General features: G+C 46.5%; 1 protein-coding gene across 4 annotated transcripts; it reads left to right on the forward strand.

Annotated features, from left to right (window-relative positions):
- Positions 1 to 13,882: 13,882 nt before the first annotated feature.
- On the forward strand, positions 13,883 to 21,393 carry Rfx5 (regulatory factor X5). 4 transcript variants are annotated; one of them, XM_037206869.1, is made up of 11 exons: positions 13,883 to 13,971; positions 14,532 to 14,646; positions 14,777 to 14,908; positions 15,111 to 15,144; positions 15,510 to 15,592; positions 16,008 to 16,127; positions 16,243 to 16,422; positions 16,540 to 16,621; positions 16,905 to 17,106; positions 17,613 to 17,716; positions 18,302 to 21,393. In XM_037206869.1, exons 3-11 carry the CDS (start codon positions 14,796 to 14,798, stop codon positions 19,421 to 19,423), a joined length of 2,040 nt encoding a protein of 679 aa, XP_037062764.1. In that variant the 5' UTR covers positions 13,883 to 13,971; positions 14,532 to 14,646; positions 14,777 to 14,795; the 3' UTR covers positions 19,424 to 21,393. The 4 variants fall into 4 exon arrangements, with proteins under 4 accessions (XP_037062764.1, XP_028713252.1, XP_037062765.1 ...); XM_028857419.2 differs by having other exon boundaries at positions 16,303 to 16,422; XM_037206870.1 differs by lacking the exon at positions 13,883 to 13,971 and adding an exon at positions 13,981 to 14,388.
- Positions 21,394 to 21,658: the final 265 nt, after the last annotated feature.

A 21,658-nucleotide genomic window follows, 5' to 3' on the forward strand; every position in this document is an offset into this window, starting at 1 on the left:
CACAAGACCACACCTACTCCACCAAGGCCACATCTAATCCCTGCCAAGCAGCCTACTCCCTAATGACCAAGCCTTCAAATCTATGAGCCTATGGCAGCTGTTCCTATTCAAACCACCACAGGTCTCCATTACAGCTTAGGCCTCACCTTCACAGCTTCAACAAGATGACTGTAATTTTGTTTGGTTGGTTTTGTTTTTTTTTCTAGACAGGGTTTCTCTGTGTAGCCATAGCTGTCCTGGATCTCGCTCTGTAGACCAGGCTGGCCTCAAACTCACAGAGATCCACCTGCTTCCATCTCCCAAGTTCTGGGATTAAAGGCGTGCCCACCACCGCCCAGCTTTATTTTAATTTTGTATTTATTATTGTTTGTACCTATGATATGTGCATATGAGGGTAGACATATGTGTATGTGTGTTGTGTAAGTGTGTGTGTAGGTCAGAGGACGGCTTTTAAGAGTTGGTTCTCCCCTTCTATTGTGGGTTCTGGGGACTGAACTCAAGTCGTCAGGACTGCACGCTGCGGCGTTTACCCCATGGGCTATCTTCACTGACCAGCTCTCACAAACTCATGAAACGGCCTCTCAGAGCCTTCTTGCAGGAATCTACCCCTGTCACGCATTCCTGGGCCTGAGCAGCTTTCTGAAAGCTTGGTGCAAGCCACAATAACCCTCGAGACTTGTATTTTACATGTCTGAAAGAACAGTACCACATGGATAATGGTGTCAAGGTCTACCAGCAATACTGGCAGCTCAGGACGTGCCTGGCTATTTTTACCACAGCTTTAGTAGACTCTGAGTGCCTAGGTGGGAGAACTTGGGAAGATGTTTCACTATGAAGCTGGTTTAGAGTAGGGAACCTCTGCTGTGGTACAGTCAGTTAAGGAACTTTCTTCTAAAGTGATTTTGCATGTTCAAACTCTAGAACCTTCATGGTGGGGCCTTGCCTTCAAGGCTCCACTCCTATTATCCCATTGCAGAATGCAAGGTTTCTTTTTAGTTACACTAATCTCTTTACCAACTGCCCATTCTGTCCACAGCCCTTGTCTGCAGCTTTAAACTGGCCCATACTTCTTTCCTCACCAAACCACAAGTGGACATTTTTCACATCTTTCTTCTCTACTCTCCCTACAAATATGGCTAAGAACACTGAGTAGTAACTATGCTACAGACCAAATAGCACGTTGTTTTGAGATTTCCCTCATCAAAAACTTCAGTCCATTACTTTTGAATCCAGCCTCAGATTTTTAGAATACAGGCCTGGAACACAGCCGGATCCTGTGTCAGAGAAAAATATGAATGGCCTCTAGCCTACTTCCTACAGACACTCTTTGTTCCCTCCAAAATATCATGCACACAGTCTTTACTGCCTGCATTTCTATTGGCATTCCATACTTTTGAACTCCCACTGGAATGGCCTATTAACCCCTGCTTACAACATTCCAGAGCTTCTCTAGCTCACAGCTCCAAACTCTTGTATGGTCCTCCACAAAACAGTTCTAAATATAGCACACATACCTACCTACTGTGAGACTGAAAGTTACATTTTAAGTTTTAATTACTATGCCTTAGAGATCCATGAAACAAAACTGCCTCTGATCTGCAAGCCCCTTGATTGCCCAAGGGCAGAGAGTTCCTGAAATGCTGGAGGATATTATTTATGGGAAATAACAAGCCCCATGTTTTCACTCCCCTAAATAAGTTTGTTTGACCCATCTGCACCTATGTGCTTGATCGCACATGGGCAGGAAACATGTCAGGATGTACCCTTGCCCCTGATTGGATATAGGCAGGAGGTATGCAGGTAGGAAGTACATTACGATGTATGCTTGCCCCTGATTGGCCCTCACAGGAAATGTGGTGAGTTATGGGTTTCGCCTTCTTAAACCCATGCAAAATGTGACTCAGGGCCATTTCCTGGGAACCTGGGTATGAACCTCGCCATTCACCTGGCCAGTGTTTAATTAAGGCTTGCTTCAAATTTAGCTTTAAACTGTGGTAGTGGTCTTATTAACAATACCCCAAGGTCAGGAAGCCGCAGTAGAGACCCCACTCTCCGCACTAATGTTCTGTATTAGTTACTTTTCTTGTCTGTAATGAAATACCTGACAGGAAGCGATTTGAGACTGGTTTGCTTTGCCTTGTGGCTCAGGGCATGCAGCCCAGAGGGTGGGGAAGGGATGGGGCAGAAGGCTGTTGGCTCCTGTCCCAGCAGATCAGAAAGCGGAGAAAGGGCAATGGTGGCACTCAGCTGGCTTCTTCTCCCTTTTCATTCGACCCAGGATCCCACCCCCACTGGATGAGATGGTGCTGTATACATCCCTCAGTTAGTTCTGTCTGGAAGCCCCCCACAGACACACCCAAAGGAGTGTGCCACTAATGTCCTAAGGGTTTCTTAATCTAGTTAAGCTGATAATCAAAGCAACTCATCTTACGTGCTTTCTCCTATTCAATAGGACAAACCTTGAGCAGAGAGGAAGGAAACTACCTAGACACCCGGGGTTATAGTTCAAGTACCTATGACACATCTGAAAACAGACATGCAGATAAAGTGCAGGGAAAACTGGAAAACTCACAACTCAGCGGTAGAAAACCAAGCCTTCCAAGCCAGGACATGACATACACCTGTATTCCCAGGGCTTGAGAAGCTGAGTCAGGAGGACTGTGAGTTCCAGGCTAGCCTGGACTACACACCAAAAAAAACAAACAAAAACAAAAACAATAATGATAATAAATTAATTAATAAATATACTTCACAATGTGCTATCCCTACACACTTGTTAAAATGGTTCAACTGAAAAACAAAAATCAATGAAGCTATAGGTATACTGTGATGGCTAAGGACACCTCCGTTTTGTGCTAGGCATCCATTCTACATTCCTAAAGGGTAAGTTCCCTGGCTCCTTCTCCCTCCCCAGAATTGTGTAACTGTTGTAAAATGACTGACTGCTTGCCTTGGCTTCTGGAAACTCACTTATTGCACAGAGGGAGTGGGGCAGTTTCTCACGGAGCTGTCAGCTCTACAGAAAGGAAGTAATTGGGTTTCTCCTCTAAGAGCCCTTCCTTCACTAGCTCCTGGACGCTACACCTCTGAACTGGATTAGAGACTGTGTCCCTGCTGGCAGTTTTAAAAATCTGGCTAACTATAATCTGAATTGAGTGTGGGGGTCTTTTCCCAGTGGTCTCAGATTCCATAACAATATCTCAGTGGTGGAGTGCATGTAAGGCCCTGGCTTCCATTCCCAGCACCAGAATGGTGATGAAGAAGAGGAGGGAGGAGGAGGAGGAGGAGGAGAAAGGAGCTGGTAAGACAACCGTCCATTGCTGGTTGGCATGTAAAAGGGGACATTCTTTGCCTCCATTTTCAAGCTGCTCATGTAGTAGCTTATGATAGAGTGTCTGGTAGAGTGTACACGAGGGCTCTCTATTCAAAATCCAGTATACATTTTTCTCATCCAGTGCAGTAGTGCAAGCCTTTAATCCCAGCCCTTGGAAAACAGAGGCAGACAGGCCTCAGTGAGTTTGAGACCAGCCTGGTGCACACATCTAGTTCCAGGACTAAATAGAGAGATCCTGTCTCAAAAAAAAAATTCTTTCCCCCCACAGGCGTGTGTGTGTGTGTGTGTGTGTGTGTGTGTGTGTGTGTGTGTGTGTGTGTGTGTGTGTGAGAGAGAGAGAGAGAGAGAGAGAGAGAGAGAGAGAGAGAGAATGAATGTCTGCATATGTGGAGGTGTGTTCATGCATTTGTGTGGACATTCATATGGAGGTCCAAGGTTGATGCCCCAAATCATCCATCACTCATTATTCACTGAGGCAGGATCTCCCAATCAAACACAGATACAGCTAGTCTTTCTAGAGAACTAACTCTGGGAATCCCATCTCAACCTTCCACAGCTAGAACTGCAGGTGGGTTGCCATGCTCTCCTGGTATTGGATGAGTGCTGGGATCTGAACTCAGATCCCCAGGCTGTGCAACAAGTACTTTAACCACCGAGTGAGTCATCTCCACAGCCCCAGGAACAGTCGTTTTTTTTTTTTTTTTTTTTTTTTTTTTTTTTTTTTTTTTTTTTTTTTTTTTATGAAGAGAAGGGTTTATTCTGCCTCATAGTTTGAATGTATGGTCTATCACAGGCGGGAAGGCATGGAACAACTACTCTTTTTTTTTTTTTTTTTTTGTTTTTCGAGACAGGGTTTCTCTGTGTAGCTTTGCGCCTTTCCTGGAGCTCACTTGGTAGCCCAGGCTGGCCTCGAACTCACAGAGATCCGCCTGGCTCTGCTCCGAGTGCTGGATTAAGGCGTGCGCCACCACCGCCCGGCTGGAACAACTACTCTTAAAAATAGTTTGGAAGGGGCTGGAGAGATTGCTCAGCAGTTAAGAGCATTGGCAGCTCTTCCAAAGGACCCGGGTTCAATTCCTAACACCCACATGGCAGTAACTCACAACTGTCTGTAACTCCAGGTCTATGGATCTGACACCCTCACACAAACATGCAGGCAAAACATCAATGCACATTTTTAAAAAAAGTTTGGCAGGTCTTTTTAAAATTAAATGTGGCTCTGTATGAGCAACTGCCCTTTGTGCATTTATTTTTGGATAGCTACTGAAAATGTATGTTCATATAAAAACTAGTACACAACAGTTCATCGTAGCTTTTTTGGCAATAACCCCAAACTAGAAACAACCCAAATGTCCTTCATCAGATTTACCAAAAGCAAGGAATGGCTAAACAAATTGTATTATATCCATGACATGGAATACTACTCATAATAGAAAAAATGAACTATTGATAACCACAACTTGGATGGCTCTCAAAGACTTCTAAAACAACTTATAGCTTTATTACTTCCCCCCACCCATGTGAGAATGTGTGAGAAAGAGTGTGCATGTGTGCGCATCTTAGTTTGCTTTCTATTACTGTGGTAGATACTGTGGAGGTTTGAAAGAAAATGGCCCCCAAAGGAGTGGCACTGTTAAGAGGTGTGGCCCTCTTAGAGTAGGTATGGTCTTGTTGGAGAAGTGTGTCACTATGGAGGCAGGCTTTGAGGTCTCATATATGCTCAAGATACCAACCAATGAGACAGTCCACTTCCTGTTGCCTACAAGATGTAGGACACTCGGCTACCTCTCCAGCACCATGTCTGCCTGCGCACCACCATGTCCCACCATGATGATAATGGACTGAATCTCTGAACGGTAAGAGCCACCACAATTAAATGTTGTCCTTTATAAGAGCTGCCATGGTCATGTGTCTCTTCACAGCAATAGAAACTATTAATATTCTGATCCACCCCTTGAAATCCCACCTCTTGGCTCTGCCCTGCGTCCTGACATAAAAGCCTCATTCTAAGGGAAAACTCCTCCCCTTCCTCTCTTTCTTCCGCTTTTCCTCCCATGAGGTGTGCACCCTCGTCCTCGTTCTCTCTTTCTCTGTCTCTCTCTTTCCTATATTTCTCTTCATCTCTCTATTATAATAAACTCTCCATGTGGATGCAGGATCTGGGTTGTGAATTTCCCTGCATACTCGGGATACCCTAGGGGGGTCGCACCCCCCCCAATAATTCATAACAGAAACCCTAAGACAGATACCATTACCAAAGGCATCGTGTGTGTGTGTGTGTGTGTGTGTGTGTGTGTGTGTGTGTGTGTGTGTGTTTTCCTCTGGCTTACATGCTCCATTACAGGTGATCACTGAGGGAAGTCAGGGCAGAAACTCAAGTAGGATCCAAGGCAGAAGCCATTGAGGAAACTGCTTACCAGCTTATTCTCTATGGCTTGCTCAGCTTGCTTCTTATAAAACTCAAAACCACCTGCCCAGGGGTGGTACCATCCACAGAGAGCTAAGTACTTCCACACCAGTAGTTAAATCAAGAAAATATCTCCAGGGGCTGGAGAGATGGCTCAATGGTTAAGAGCAATGGCTACTCTTCCAGAGGACTTGGGTTCAATTCCCAGCACCCACATGACAGCTCACAACTGTCTGTAACTCCAGTTCCAGGGGATCTGACACCTTTACACCAATGCACATAAAATAAATTATAAAAAAAGAAAGAAAGAAAGAAAAGAAACTATCCCATAGGACAATCTGATAGAGGTAATTCCTCAACTGGGGCCCCTCCTCCCAGGTAACTCTTGTGTCAAGCAGACAGAACAGTGTGTGTGTGTGTGTGTGTGTGTGTGTGTGTGTGTGTGTGTGTGTTTGTGTACATGAACATATGCCATGATCAGGTACCACCTCCATCTACCATATGGTCCTGGGATTTGAACTCGGGTCATCAGTCTTAACAGAAGTTTTTACCCGCTAAGCCATCTGTCCAAACTAAGGGAATTACTTTGAAAACACATACACCATACACATGCCAAAAAACGTATTTTACATATGTATGTGTGTGTATAAAATAAGTCTGATTATAAAATATTCTCAAAGGTCAAAATCATATAACCAGAGAACAGGTTAATGGTTGCCAGGGGTTAAGTGTAACAATGGGTGTCCTGTGGTGATGACTCTTGAGTGTCAGCACCAAGTGGTGGTTACACAAATCTACAATGTGACAAAATCACAGAGCTCTAAATACATAGACACAAATGAGCATGTGTAAAACTGGGGAAATCTAGATAAGCTTGGCCGATTGTATCAATGCCAATTTCCTGGTTACTATATTGTACTGTGGTTATGTAAGATGCGCCATTTAGTAAAATGGGGTGAAGGGCACATGAAATCCTTCTGAATTATTTCTTGTAACTATATAGAAACCTTTGATTCTCACAAAATAAAGAACAATGCAAGTGACAACTTGAAAGAGTATCCACTGGAACACTGAGAACCAAGTGAGAGGCTCACTGGGTAAAGACCACCAAGCATCACGACCCATATGGTGATAGGAGAGAACTGACATCAGCAAGTTGTCCTCTGACCTTCACCTAAGTACTGTGACTTGTGTGCATGTGCACTCACACACCGTTTAAAAAAGAGAAAGACTAATAATTATGCCTCTCCTGCACTTGGTTGATATAGGTAGGCAGATCAGGAGAATGCATAGAGCTTGGGTTAACCTGTGGTATGTAAGACTCTATCTCAAAATAAAAGAATAATGTTTTTAAACTACAAAAGGAGGGTAACCAGAGGTTATGTGTGTTCCAATAAAGAGGCAATAGAAAGCACACAATACTACCTAAAATATCCTTGCTAGGAAAATTAAGCTTGATAGCACCTCTAGATTTCTACTAGTTCAGGGAAATACAGGAATCGGAGAACAAGTTTAAAAATACTTTGAATTTTCTATTTTGTAGTGTCTATCTGGTTTTAGTAACAAGACCACACTGGCTTCACAGAACGAATTTAGTGGTGTTCCTTCACTTTGTATTTTTGTTTGTTTTGTTTTTTGAGACAAGGTCTCTCTGTGTAGGCCTGGATGTCCTGGAACTTCATTATGTAGACCAGGCTGGACCTCAAACCCAGAGTTCTGCTTGCTTCTGCCTCCTGAGTGCTGGCACTAAAGAATTGGTCTGGGGTCCTCCTTGAAGTATGATAAAATTCAGCAGTCAATCTGTCTGATCCTGGGCTTTTCGTGGCGGAAAGGCTTTTATAAACAGCTTAATCTCAAGTTTGTAGGGTCTGTCTAAGTTATTTGTATCTTCAGAGCTCAGTCTTGGTAGGTCCAGCTGGTCAGAGTACAGTCTTTCACAGTCATTTCTATGACGTTCTGAATGTCACTGGAGATCACTGTAACAACACCCTTGACCTCTAATTTTGTTAACTTGTCTTCTTGTCAGATTAGCTAAAAGTTGTCTTATCTTACTAACTTCTTCAAAGAACCAACTCTGATTTTTGTGTATTGTCTTTTCAACCTCGATTTCATTACTTTCTTCCCTAATCTATATTTTTTGCTGTCTACTATGTTTAGGGTTAGCTGCTTGCTTTCTAAGAGTCTTGAGGGTGCATCATTACATTATTTCATATCTCTTGGTTTTTTTTTTTGTTGTTGTTGTTGTTGTTTTAGTTTTTCAAGACAGGGTTTCTCTGTGTAGCCCTGGCTGTCCTGGAACTTGTTCTGTAGACCAGGCTGGCCTTGAACTAATAGAGATCCACCTGCCTCAGCCTCCCAAGTGCTGGGATTAGCTGGGATTAAAGGTGTGTGCCACCACTGGCTATCTATAAGATTTTTGGAAATTTATTTTTATTTTAGGTGCACTGGTGTTTTGCCTGCATATGTCTGTGTGAGAATGTTAAATCTCCTGGAACTGGAGTTCTAGACAGTAGGGAGTTGCCATGTGGGTGCTGGGAATTGAACCTGGGTCCTCTGGAAGAGCAGTCAGTACTCTTAACCACTGAGCCATCTCTCCAGCCCCTATCTCTCAGATTTTTTAATTTAGGATTTATCACTATTAACTGTCCTCTTAGGACTGCCTTGGCTGCATCCCAGAGGTTCTGATAAGATGTGCTTTCATTTTCATTTGTCTCTAGAGTAGCGTTCATTCGTACTAACATTCTACTCTTGAAGAAAGAAATTAGAAAAACAATTCATTCAAAATAACTCTGCCCCAAATTTAAGTATTTAAGAATATATTTAACTAAAGAGTGAAAGACTTCTACAATCGAGACTTTAAGATACTGAAAAAGGAAATCACAAAGATATTAAATAATGAGTAAATATTCCATATTCCTGAATAGGAAGAATTAATATTGTGAAGATGTCTATGCTGAAAAATTAATATACAAAATGAATGTAATACCTATCAAAATCCCCATGTCATATTTCATGGGTTAGAAAAACAAAACAAGAAATCATATGGAATCACAGAAGACCACCAATAGCTGAAGTACTCCTAGGGAGTAACAGCACTCCCAGTATTACAACATCTGACCTCAAATTATACCGAAGAGTTGTAGTGATAAAGACAGCCTGGTCCTGGAACGAAACAGGCAGACCAATGAAATGGAATAGAGAATCCAGAACTGAAACGGCAAAACTACATTCACTTAATGTTTGACAAACACGACAAAAACATAATTTGGAAAAAAAGATAGCCTACTCAACAAATGGTGTGGGCAAAACTGGCCACGCCTCTAATCCCAGCACCAGGGAGGCAGACGCAGGCAGCTCTCTGTGAGTTCAAGGCCAGCCTGGGCTACACAGCAAGTTCCAGGACAGTCAGAGTTGTATGGTCAGAGCTTTTTTTAAATGACCAGCAGCAATACAGGAACTAACCCCAAGTATCAACAGACAGAATGACAGGAAAATAAAGTTTCTGTACAGCAGAGGAAACAATGATTAGAATTAACAGACAACCTCCAGAATGGAAGGAAATCTTTACAGGCTAAAATTTAGACAAGGGGCTGATATCCAGAATTTACAAAGAATTGCAGAAATTAATTAACAAAGGAAATAAAACTGTCAATCACCAAAGAGCAAGCAGACAGTTTCCAAAGGGAATGCCGACACAAACGGCCAGTACCTTTGAGACAAGGTCTCATTGTATAGCTTTGGCTGGCCCAGAACTTACTATGAAGACCAAGCTGGTCGTGAACTCACAAAGATTCACCTGCCTCAGCCTCCCGAGTGCTAGGATTAAAGGTGTGTGCCACCATGTCTGGAACCCAATAACTATTTTTAAAAGTGTTCAATATCCCTAACCACCAGGGAAATGCAAATTAAATCTATTCTGAGATACCACCTCATTCCAGTGAGAATGGCTGTTCAAGAAATCTGATAACGAATGTTGGAGAGGATGTGGATGGAGAGGAACCCTAATTTACTGTTGGTGGGGGTGCAAATTAATACAGCCATTGTGGAAGTCAGTCTGTAGATTCCTCAAAAAATGAAAAACAAAACTCCCAAATGACCCAGCTATTCCACTCCTGGGCACACACCCAGGGAAGTCTGTACCCTATCACAGAGATATTTGCACTTTCATGTTTATTGCTGCTTTAGTCAGTATAGCAAGGAATTGGAATCAACTTGGTTGTCAACAGATGAATGGATAATGAAAATGTGGTGTGAATACTACTCAGTTCTAGAGAAAAATGAAGTTAAAAAATGTCAGGAAAAGCCGGGCGGTAGTGGCGCACGCCTTTAATCCCAGCACTCGGGAGGCAGAGCCAGGCAGATCTCTGTGAGTTCGAGGCCAGCCTGGGCTACCAAGTGAGTTCCAGGAAAGGCGCAAAGCTACACAGAGAAACCCTGTCTCGAAAAACCAAAAAAAAAAAAAAAAAAAGTCAAGAAAATGGAGTCAGACTGTATGATACTAAGCGAGATCACAATCTCGGAAAGAAGCAATCTACATGTGCTCTCTCATGCAGAATCAAGCCAATGACCTGTGTACACATGTAAGTGAATGCATATGTGAGTTCAGTGTAACCTGAAAAGAACAAAAAAGGCTAAAAACCAGGGGGGAGGAGGGCTAAAGGCAGGTAATGACCACAGTTATAAGAGCATAGAAAGCTAATTTTTTTTCTAGTTCTGATTCTGTCACAGATTTTTGGTTTGGGTGGTAGATTAGTGCATAAAATATATTTGATACTGAAAGTGTAAAAGCTAATGTGAAGCTTTATAGCTTCCACTCTGAATGCCAATTCGAGTTCATTGAGTTGCACAGACTTGAGGTCTAGTTAATTTGGGTACATAGTGTTTCTGTTTATTTGCAAGTTTTTTAAATAATAAAGTTCATAAGATTAGAAAATATAATAAAATAAAAACACTGGGCTGGAGAGATGGCTTGGCGGTTAAGAACACTGGCTGCTCTTGCTGAGGACCCAGGCTCGATTCTCAGCACACATTCACAGCTGTCTCTAACTGCGATTTCGGGAGATCGGACACCATCACACAGGCATACATGCAGGCAAAACACCAATGCACATAAAGCAAAAATTAGTTAATGAAATAAAAACTACCATGAAGATGTGTGAGCTCCAGTTCTCGGAAGAAGCTACATTCATCCTGCAGACTGCTTGGCCTCAGCTGACTAGAACATCATAGTTCTGGAGCATGGGGACTCATGCCTATAAACCCAACACCTGGAAGACTAAAGCAGGAGGACTGCAATGAGTTCAGGGTGAACATGGGGTATTCAGGGTCAGACTTGGCTAGAGTGAAGCTATGTATTTAAAAAGAAAGGAAAAGACAAACAAAAATCACAGTTGTAAAAAATGTGTCACCAAAATTATCTTGAGCTATCTTAGGCCCTTAGGCCAATTACCTTCACTTTCTATCTGACCTAACAATCCTCTTACTAATAAACTTCTCAAAATGTATCCACTGAGCTAGGAAATGTCTAGCCTCCACCAACCCTAAAGCTAAGAGTAGTATCCTTACACAGTGAAAACCAAATAGCCTTCTGCCTGCAAATTCCACAACACATTCTCCCCAATACTAACAGATGCCAGTAGCAGTGTTTAAAATGGGTTTGAGCGGTCTCAAGAAAGTGGCCACGTGGTCTAGCTTGCTTTCTGTTGGTGTGCTAGGACACTCTGACCAAAAGCACCTTGGAGAAGAAAGGGGCTTATTTCATCTTACACATCTAGGTAACGATCCGTCACTGAGGAGCTTGAGGCAGGAGCAGAGGCCCGAACCGTGCAGGGCAGGTGCTCACTGGCTTAGTCCCTACCTGACTCCGGGTGCCTTTCTCATACAGCCCAGGCCCACCAACCTAGAGGTGGCACTGTCTACAGAGGGCTGAACTCTCCATCAATCAGCAATCAAGAACATGCCCCACAGGCCAATCCCAACTAAAACTCCCTCAAATAACTCGAGGCTGTGTCGAACGGACAGCTGAATCTAACTAGGAAACCATATAATCCAAAGTGTTTGAGCAAGGCAAGATGTTCACCTCTACAGAAGGGAGGTTAGCCATGCTCAAGCAAGCATTATTGTACAGGGAGAGTAATGTTACTCCTGAAGAGTCCTGTGCCTTGTTCTGAGAGGTCAGGAGGCTGCCTCCTGGACTTAGGGGCTGGAAGCAGAGTTCATTAGCAAAGTGCTACTCCTGAGCACAGGATCCGAGTCGACCTTCAACAAAGACAGCAACCATGAGTCCATTACTTCAGTCTTGGGAAAAGACTGACGAGGAGACATCCTACCAATTCCCTTAAAGATAGAATTTACTCAGTCTCATGAACTCTTCCAGAGAAAAGATACTATTTCACCCCCATTTCCCACAGGAGGGAAATGGGGCCTCACAGGGCTGTGGGGAGGAGACCACAAGTACCACCTCCTTTACAAAACTCCGGTCAGGACTGGGAATATGACTTGGGGTGCCACATCTCTGCTGTGCAGAACAAAATGCATCCATTTAAGAGACTGTGGACCTGGAGTCCACGACTGCGTAAGATAGGTGCAACACTCTGCATGTGTGTCTTTCATCAGGAGCTCAACAACCCTTCAGAGGGTTAAGCACTCATAACCTATCAAATACTACCTTTTCTGAAGGGAAAAGCGGCCACAGTACTGAATTTCTTCATGCGGGACGTAATCAAAGTTCCGGTGTTCACCAAGTAGGGAACTCCTAGGAAGGAGAGGAAGCACACGCAGGAAACCAGGGCAGAGGGAGATGAATATGGAGGGAAGACAGAAAAGGACTTAGAGACTCAACAGACAGGCTTTATTCTGGAAAAGACCTGCAAAGGGGTGGGGGGTGGGGTGGGGGGGAGGTGTCTTTAGTGTAAGGACCGGAACCAGTTACAGGACAGAAAAGGGAAGGGCCTAGACAGCTTCCTCTGTGGTTACTCAAGGTAGCGAGGGAGGCAGGGTGTGCAGTGTGGGGGTCAGGCAGCCCATGAACATCTCTTGTGGGTTCCTGGGGTGAATGGAGCAAAGAGGCAAGAATCTGGAAAAGGAACTGCCATGAAGATGCTTTAGTTCTGGGAGCTGACATTGCCTAGCTGAAACGGAGGCGCTTGATGAAACGGCGTGAGCGTGGCTAACAATAGAGAAGAGATTTCCGCCTAACGTGGTACAGCTGCTAAGGGTTTGAAGCGTCCCTGGAAGGAAGGGGAGCCTGCGGTTGGCCGCAGGGGACTGGGGGGAAACGAGGGAAGGACTTGGAATGGTTCAACTTGTTTTATACCAAAAAGGAGTTTCAGGGTGTTATGATGCATTGCCATCACTAGCCATCATTTCTAGCAATTCTTTAAATACAACAGCCACCTACTGATTCCTTCGTCAGCTCTGACAGCCGACGGCGAAATTCAAACGTGGTAGCCATGCCCACTCCGTCTTGCAAAGCCCCCCAATGTTGGTGAGGCAACGCGAATCCCTGAAACCAAAGGAATTCGGTTCCCACGACCAAAGTAACTTGTCTTCATAGCTTCCTGCCATCCCCGTCCTTCCGACCCCCACGTGAGGAGGATGTCTGTCAACCTCCTGACGTTTTAAACGCCCCTTATCACCCAGCTAACCCCAGCCAACCACTTTCCTACCCCGAAACTGCCCCCCTGTGGGTTCGGACCCTAGAGGGCATCTACGCAGGTCTTTTCCCGAGTAAAACCCGCGCCCGTCCCCGTAGCCGCCTTCTCGATGACCTTAGAGCCCAGGATCAGAGGGCAAAAGAGCAGACGCTCCCGAGGCCGCGGGGCGCCCGGGCTTTTCACCCTGCGGCCCCTTTAAGAAAAGAACCGTGTCCGGACCCGCGGGCCTAACCGACCCCGGTTTTAACCGAAACCTAACCTGGACTTCCCCCTCTTGACTCAAATAAGACTAACTTTGGATTTTCCCTCCCCTCTCGACCAATCAGGTTCTGTTACCAGGCAGACTTTCACTGCCTTCGTCTGGGTGGCAGCAACGACCAATCACAGAGCAGGCCGTGCGTGTATCCAGGCAGACCGCGGCTGGGACAACCATTCAGAAAAAGGAAAATAAAAGCAACGCACGAGCCCGCCGGCCGGGCACCGTGGGGCTGGGCTGGAGCGGAGGGAGCCGAGGGGCCGGTTTCTCTTTCTCTCTTACCTGTCTGATGTCCGCGCTGGAAGGTGACGGTCCCGAGGTAGGAGGGGCGACAGGACTCGGGTGCCCGCAGGACCCGCTTTCCGCACTCCTCACCCGTGCGCACGTGCCCGGATCTGGGACCCGGCTCCCCGCAGGGCTTCCACCCTGCGCCTCGCCTCGGCTCCCCCGGAGTTCGGAGACCAGCCCTCCCTCCCATCCCCCGGATCAGCACCGGGGGACCGGGTGGAGGGGCCCGCGGGGAGCGGGGACGCCGCGGGGTGGGATGCCGTGGGATGACGTAGGGTCCGCCGCGGCGAGGCGAGGGGGGCAGCGGGGGAAGCCGTGGCAGGACTCGGTAATGAGAACTTGGGCCCAGTTTTTTCCAAACCTGCAAGGGCCGAGTGTGTTCGCATCCCCTCCGACCTCCCCGGCAAAATCCATGGCGAGGAGTCTATTAGAATATCGGAGAACTTTGGTTTGTGGTTATCGTTGTTTTTTTGTTTGTTTTTTGTTTTTGTTTTTGTTTTTTCGGGGTGGGGGGCGGTTACAGCATTGGGAGGAATTACAAGATCTCTTTCTAACGTGGATTTTCCCCACCCCTCTCTCTTCCCGGAACAGTTTCCCAGATTTGAGAGATTTGAAAAGGTGGGACCTAGAGAATGGAGATGTCAGCGATCTCTTTGGATCTAGAAGGACCTGACAAAGTAACGGAATAATTCTAATTTTAGAGAAGGCAAGTGGTGAGGAAAAACCTCTGGGGGAAGCTTGGCTTCTGTTTGTACTTCTGGGTAGAGACAGGACTGCCCTGGGGTCTCCAGGGGCAAGGAAGCTTGGTGGGAGTTAAATCTCATGTCTTCTCTCAGCTTTAGTCCTCATGCCGGGATGGCGGAAGATAAACCTGATGTCAAAAGCCCCAGGGTTGGGGCAAGGCCCCAAGGTGGTGCTGAAGCTGGGGAGCCTACCACCCTTCTTCAAAGGCTCCGAGGTACCATTTCGTAAGTAATCGTCTCGGTCTCCAAACCCTGTTCCACCCCCAGCTGTAGATCCTTGTTACCCTTCACGCCTCCCTCAGGCAAGTGTTCAAGAGCAGGCTGAGGTCTGTGGTCTTGGTAGCGGTTCGGGCCTTTTTCTGTCTCTAGCAATCAGACAAAGGGATGGGAAAACCTTGTGACCTGCAGCTTTTCTTCTTCTCCACAGCAAGGCCGTGCAGAACAAAGTCGAGGGAATTCTGGTAAGCATGCTGGGAAAGGGCCACAGAGGTGGTACTGCCGAGGGGTGAGGATGGTGGTGATGATGTGAGGAAATAAATAGGTTTATGTGGGGGGTGCTGCCTACCTTTGAGCATCATGCTACATCCTTCTGTGACCTGTGTAGAAAAGATAAAGTCAAACCCAGTCCCCTCCCCTCTGCTCCCTTTCTGTCCATGGGAGCCCATTAGGTTCCTCAGTACAGTGAGTACTCAAACTCATGTCATCTATCAGGTCCCTTTTCATTCTGACAGCCTGACCTAGAGTCAGCTGGACTCTATGGTCAAGATCAGATCATTCACTGGGTCCATGGCTTCATCTCTCCTACCTCTGTTTCCTTCTGCCTCAGCAAGAAGTACAGAAGTTCTCTGACAACGACAAGCTCTATCTCTACCTTCAGCTCCCTTCAGGGCCCAGCATTGGCGATAAAAGGTACTTTGGTGTTAGTGTTTTAGATGTCCTAGGTTCTGATCTTGAGTCTCACTGTGGTGAGTCAAAAAGTAGGTGATGGGGAGGGGGTTAAGAGCACTCACTGGCTGCTCTTGCATAGGACCCAGGTTCAATTCCTAGCACCCACATAGTAGCTCACAACCATCTATAACTCCAGTTCCCAGGAATCTTGACACCACTTTGTGACCTCTGAGGGCACCAGGCACACATGTGCTGCACATACATACATGCAGGCAAAAAACACTCATACATATAAAATAATATTTTAAAAAAGAAGTAGGAGATGCATAGATGATGTCCTGCCCTGGCATGGTTTAGCAGAGAACGGTGGATTTGGGACTGACTGATGTGGTCCAGCACCACTGAAGTATGTATGTCCCTTTTACTTGTCTTACAGCTCCGAGCCGAGCATACTTAGCAATGAGGAGTATATGTATGCCTGTAGGTGGATCCGCAACCACCTGGAAGAGCACATGGATACCTGTCTGCCAAAGCAAAGCGTCTATGATGCCTATCGGTATGTAAAGGTGATGCCTGGGTTGTTGGGCACAGGACTAGACCCTTACCTTTGACGTTCCTCCTGCCTTGCTAGAGTGTGACCTCTTAAAGGCTTCCCCACACTTGGTCCCTAGGAGCCATCTGAGCCCACCTCTGACTATATCTACTATATCACTCTACTCCTACTTCCTCAGAAAGTACTGTGAGAGTCTTGCCTGTTGCCGCCCACTCAGCACAGCCAACTTTGGTAAAATCATCAGAGAGATCTTCCCTGACATCAAGGCCCGAAGACTTGGTGGTCGGGGCCAATCCAAGTATCCTTGACTGAGAAATTAGGACCTGGGGAGCAAAGGGTACAATATAGAAACAACCTAACTTGCCTAAGAGGCTTGAAGAGCTCCAGATTTTGGCTGCTCCTTAACTTGCATCAGGTATTGCTACAGTGGCATCCGAAGGAAGACCTTGGTGTCTATGCCACCATTGCCTGGACTTGACCTAAAGGGTTCTGAGAGTGTAAGTCATGACCTTCCAGTGCTAATTAATTCCCTCTCCCAGGTAAAAGAGGTCTTTAGGACTTGTTTTGGTGGCTGGGAAAACCAGTCATTCATACATTGCTTCTGGGGAAGCGTCTGCCTTCCTTGTGGCCTAAGCATGGAAAGAAGAGAATTTGAATTTCTGGGTCTTAATGAGTAAGAGCGACTTCTGTCCTCAGTCTGGTTTCTGCTTTAGTCAGTAGTAGGGGAGGGACAAGTAATTCACTTGGTAATCTGATTGAGCATGTCTTTCTCCACTCCAGCCAGAAATGGGCCCAGAAGTAACCCAAGCACCTCGGGATGAACTGGTAGAGGCAGCCTGTGCCCTGACTTGTGACTGGGCAGAGCAGATCCTGAAACGGTCCTTCAGTTCCATAGTTCAGGTCGCCCGCTACCTACTACAGCAGCATCTCATCTCTGCCCGATCTGCACATGCTCATGTGCTTAAGGCTGGGGGGCTTGCTGGTGGGTGGACCTTGCTCTTTAGCCACTTTGACCTTTTTTGGGGGGTGGGGGAGGGAGGCGTGAGTGCGTGCATGCGTGCGTGCATGCATGCTTGTGTGTGAGTCTGACTATGTTGCCAAAGATGGACTAGATCTACCTCCTGGGCTCTAGCAGTCCTCCTGCCTCAACCTCCCAACAGGCACACACTGATATCCTTTCCAGCTCTAAAGGCCTTCCCAAATACAAGGGTAGACACACTTCAGATTGCCTTCTCTTCCCGGTGATCATTTTTGTGTGGGTGGATAGGTGTGCAGGCCAGGTGGAACTCAAGTCATGCGTACGTGGCAAGCATGAAACCAACTGAACTATCAGCCCAGCCCCTCCTGGAGCTGCTTCTTAGGACATGCTTTAAACACATGCTTTCCCGCTGTCTGTCCCAGGCACAGCTAGGCAGTCAGGCTCACTTCACTGTCCATACCTTGGTTTTTCCCTCACCCTTGCTTTATTCCCGTTGGGTACCTCTGCAGAAGAGGAAGAGAGAGCCCCTCGGGAACGGTCATCATATAAATCCAAGAATGGCGTAGAAAACCTGGAAGGTGGAGGCCCCAAGAAGCCGGAGAGACCAGCCCAGGTAAGGCAGCTAATGCCTCTGACTTCATGACCCGGGGCTTGGGGTTCTAGTGTCCCCTTCCAGCAAAGCGCCTCCTACTTTTTTATTTTGGTGCACCAAGCTCTTTCTCTTCCTCCTGTATTCAGTCTTTATTTTCTTAGTTATCTTTAGATTTATTTATGTGTCTGAATGTTTTGGGTTTTTTAAATATTTTTATTTCATGTGCGTTTTGCCATGGGTGTCCGGTCCCCTGGAGCTAGAATTACAGACTGTTGTGAGCTGCCATGTGGGTGCTGGGAATTGAACCCGGGCCCTCTGAAAGAGCAGTCAGTGCTCTTAACCACCGAGCCATCTCTCTCCAGCCCAGTGTATGAATGTTTTGCTTGCATGCATGTATGTGCACCATATATGTACCTGGTGCCTAAGGGGAGAAGAGGACTTCAGATGCCCCGGAACTAGAGTTACTATTGTGAGCCACCATGTGGGTGCTGGGAACCGAACCTGGATCCTCTACAGGAACAACAAATCCTCTTAACCCGTGAGCCATCTCCCCAGCCCCTGTATTGACAGTCTTTATACATTATTGTGGCTGTGTTTGCATTTTAGCCTCCTAAGGAGCTGGAAGCCCGAGCTGGAACTGACACCCCAGGACGTGGGGAACGGAAGAAGAGTGTAGTGGACAGCTCAGCTCCCGCAGCCAGTAAGCCACAAGTTAATGCCCTCGTGGCCCGACTGCCCGTGCTCCTTCCCCGAGCACCACAGTCACTTATTACACCCATTCTGGCTCCCAAGCTTTCTTCAGGCACTCTGAAAGTAGCTACATTGCCTCTGCCCACTAGGGTTGGGGGACCCCAGGCAGCTGTGCCCATCATTAACATGATCTTACCACCTGTTCCTACTTTATCAGGGGCTGGGGCTAGAATTGGGCCTGGGCTTGGGCCAGGGCCTGGGCTCGGGGCTGGGCCTGCACCTGGGCCTGGGCCTGGACCTGGGCCTGCGCCTGGGCCTGGCCCTGCACCTGGGCCTGGGCCTGGACCTGGGCCTGGGGCTGGGCCTGGGCCTGGGGCTGGCCGAGTTCCACCTAGGACACTTCTTCTGCCTCGAGGCACAGAGAACAGGGAGGTAGTGATAAGTGGTGACCCACGACCCCATGACAAGGGTATCAAAAGGACAGCGGAAGTGCCTCTGAGTGAGGCCAGTGGGCAGGACCCACCGGTTAAAGAAGTGAAGCAAGAGGCAGAGGCCACAGTGAGGGAGGCAAAAAGGAAGCGGGGGCGCCCTCGAAAAAAGCCAGGCGGGAGTGGGGAGAGGAATGCTACTCCGGAGAAGGCTGCAGCCGCAGCTGCTGTGAACTCTCCCCGATCTCCGAGGTTACTCTGGGAGACATGGAGCTCCAAAGGAGAAAACAACTTAGTTGGGAGACCAGAAAGACTAGGGCCATTGGGTGACGCCAAGCAGGAGACAGTGCCTACTCGAGGTCAGGAAGATGGTGCTGTTTCCAAAGGAGAAAGGAGCCTGAGTTCCCAGCGAGCCAAAGAAGCAGAAGATAAAATTCCTCCCATCACCTCAAAAGTGAGTGTTATCAAGGGCGGAATTCCAAAGGAGGCCCTTTCGTTGGTAAAGGGAGAGGCTGACACCACAACACAGGGTAACAAAGGGTTAAAGGGTCGTGGACTTCAGAGTTCCCTAGCCCAGGAGCATAAAGACCCCAAAGCAACACCCCCATGATAGATAGCTCTGTGGGGAAGAATGGCTATGTTCATTTGAGCTCACCCTGCCTGCCTGGTAGAGGCCTTCACTGCACCTGCTTCTCATTCAGCTAGTCTTTCCCTAAAGGAGCCATTGGCCTGCCTTGTACAGTGCCTGGCAGCTGCTTCAGACCTGTCCAGCTCAATCCCTTGGCTTTAACACAACCAGTAAATTATAATGACCTTCCCACCTAGATCCCTGTGCTCTCCTGGGGAAATAGAGATAGGGTAAATGTGAATGTAGGTTAGGGCTACTCTGGCTTCCAATCCTAGAAAACTTAGAACTCACTTAAGACAAAAGCTGTTAATTGGCTTATGAAATTGGAAAGTCAAGTAGTACTGGCTCCAGGTGAGGCTTGATCTGATCGCTCAGTACGCGTCTCACGGCCTCACCTACTGTAAAACCAGCCTTAGTTTGGCCATTCACAGCTGCCAGCGCTCCGAGGACTGTGTTTGCCCAGTATATTGAAGCAGAAAGAAAGGGTATCACTGTGCCAGGAGTCCTAGCAAAAGCCCAAAGATTTACCATGAGGAAACCAGCCTGGGTCAGGTCTATTCTTGACCAACAAGTGTGGCCAGGAAGATGTGTATGCTAATGTGTTTATTATACATCATGGACCAGCTTTGGAAAAAGGGTGGAATTGGCCTTCTCACACCAGACTCCCCAGATGGAGACTTGGGGTGGAGGGTGGAGAGTGGCTGCTGGAAGTGTGTCTTAGCTTCCTAGGCTAGTGAGCCTAGGAAGGTGAGCTAGACGGCTGCCTTTTCCCTGAGCCTTGCATTTCTCTCACTGTGGTGGTGACATTATCTCATTGTAGTCTGGGAAGGACAGAGAAGGAAGCCATTCTCTTGAGAGTCTCTTTCTTCTCATGACAGCTTTCCCACTGTCTCACGGACGGCTCCTTCAGTGGTCTGACTCAGGGTCCCACTCCCTGCCACCAGTCCAGGAAAGCCAGCCCGAGGTCACTTCAGTCTGCAGCCACCAGGTGTCAGTCCTTGTCAGGACCGTGTGGGGTCAGGCTAGATTAGCCCAGGAGGTGGTACCGATTCTGTAAGTCAGGGAGCACCAGGGGACAGACAGATCCAGACACTCCAGATGTATCCTTGGGGACAGCAGGAAACCAGCCCATATTAACTGAGGACTACTCTGTCCTCTCCACAGGATAGCTTCTTGTCAGGGAATCTTGGTTTTTTTCCCAAGAAATACAGGTTTTCTTTCAGGGAGATAACACCCATTTGTCCATTTATTTCCACAAGAGCAGATTTTTTTTAATTATAATAATATTTGATATCTATAGAGAAATATTTACTATAAATTATGAAATTCAATGAGTACCTATGACCCATCATTCAACTTATACATTAAAACATTAAAAATTCTATTAGGTTATGCCCCCCTTCCCTGCCTCTTCTTAGAGGTAACCACTGTCTTTAATTTTATGCTCATTAATTGCTTGTTTATGTATATTGGCCATGTGTGTATATATTCTTTAAGAATGTATTATTTTGTTTTGCTTGTATTTCAGCTTTACAAAAATGTTGTACTCTGTTAGTCCCTTGAGGTTTGCTCTTTTGCACTTACCATTGTTTCTAAGATTCATCGATGTTGTAATAGCTGATTCATTCATTTGCATCTGTATAATACTGCAGCAAATACATACAACACAACCGACTTAGCCATTCACCTACTGAGTAACATTAGGCTGTTCCCAGGCTTTTGTTATTATACACAATGCTGCTATGAACATTCTTGTATATGAGTGCCTTTGTTTTTAGTAAGATTTCTAAAGAGGTTTCTAAGATGGTCCTGGACGGTCCTTTTGGTCTGTGTACCCTCTGAGTTGGGGACTGTTGCCTCTTGTCTTACTTTATGGAAGAGTTTACATCATATTGAAATGAACTGGTCTTGAATGTTTGATAAAACTCACCTATAAAGCCATCTGAGCCTTATGTTTCTTTGTGGGCATGATTTTTATTTTGTTCTGTTTTGTTTTCTCAAGACAGGGTCTACTATGTCACTCTGCTGTCCTACTCACTATAGAAATCCACCTGCCTCTGCCTCCAGACTGCTGGGACTAAAGGTGTGCACCGCTGTGTCCAGCTCTGGGTAGACAGAATTTGAACTACTGGTTCCAGTTATTTCATAACTATAAACTATTTGGAGCCCGTGGCCACGCTTATCCAGACTGGAGAGAGGGGATTGTGAGTTGAGAGT

This window comes from Peromyscus leucopus, chromosome 6 (genome assembly GCF_004664715.2).
Source record: "Peromyscus leucopus breed LL Stock chromosome 6, UCI_PerLeu_2.1, whole genome shotgun sequence".
In the NCBI taxonomy this organism is placed as follows: domain Eukaryota; kingdom Metazoa; phylum Chordata; class Mammalia; order Rodentia; family Cricetidae; genus Peromyscus; species Peromyscus leucopus.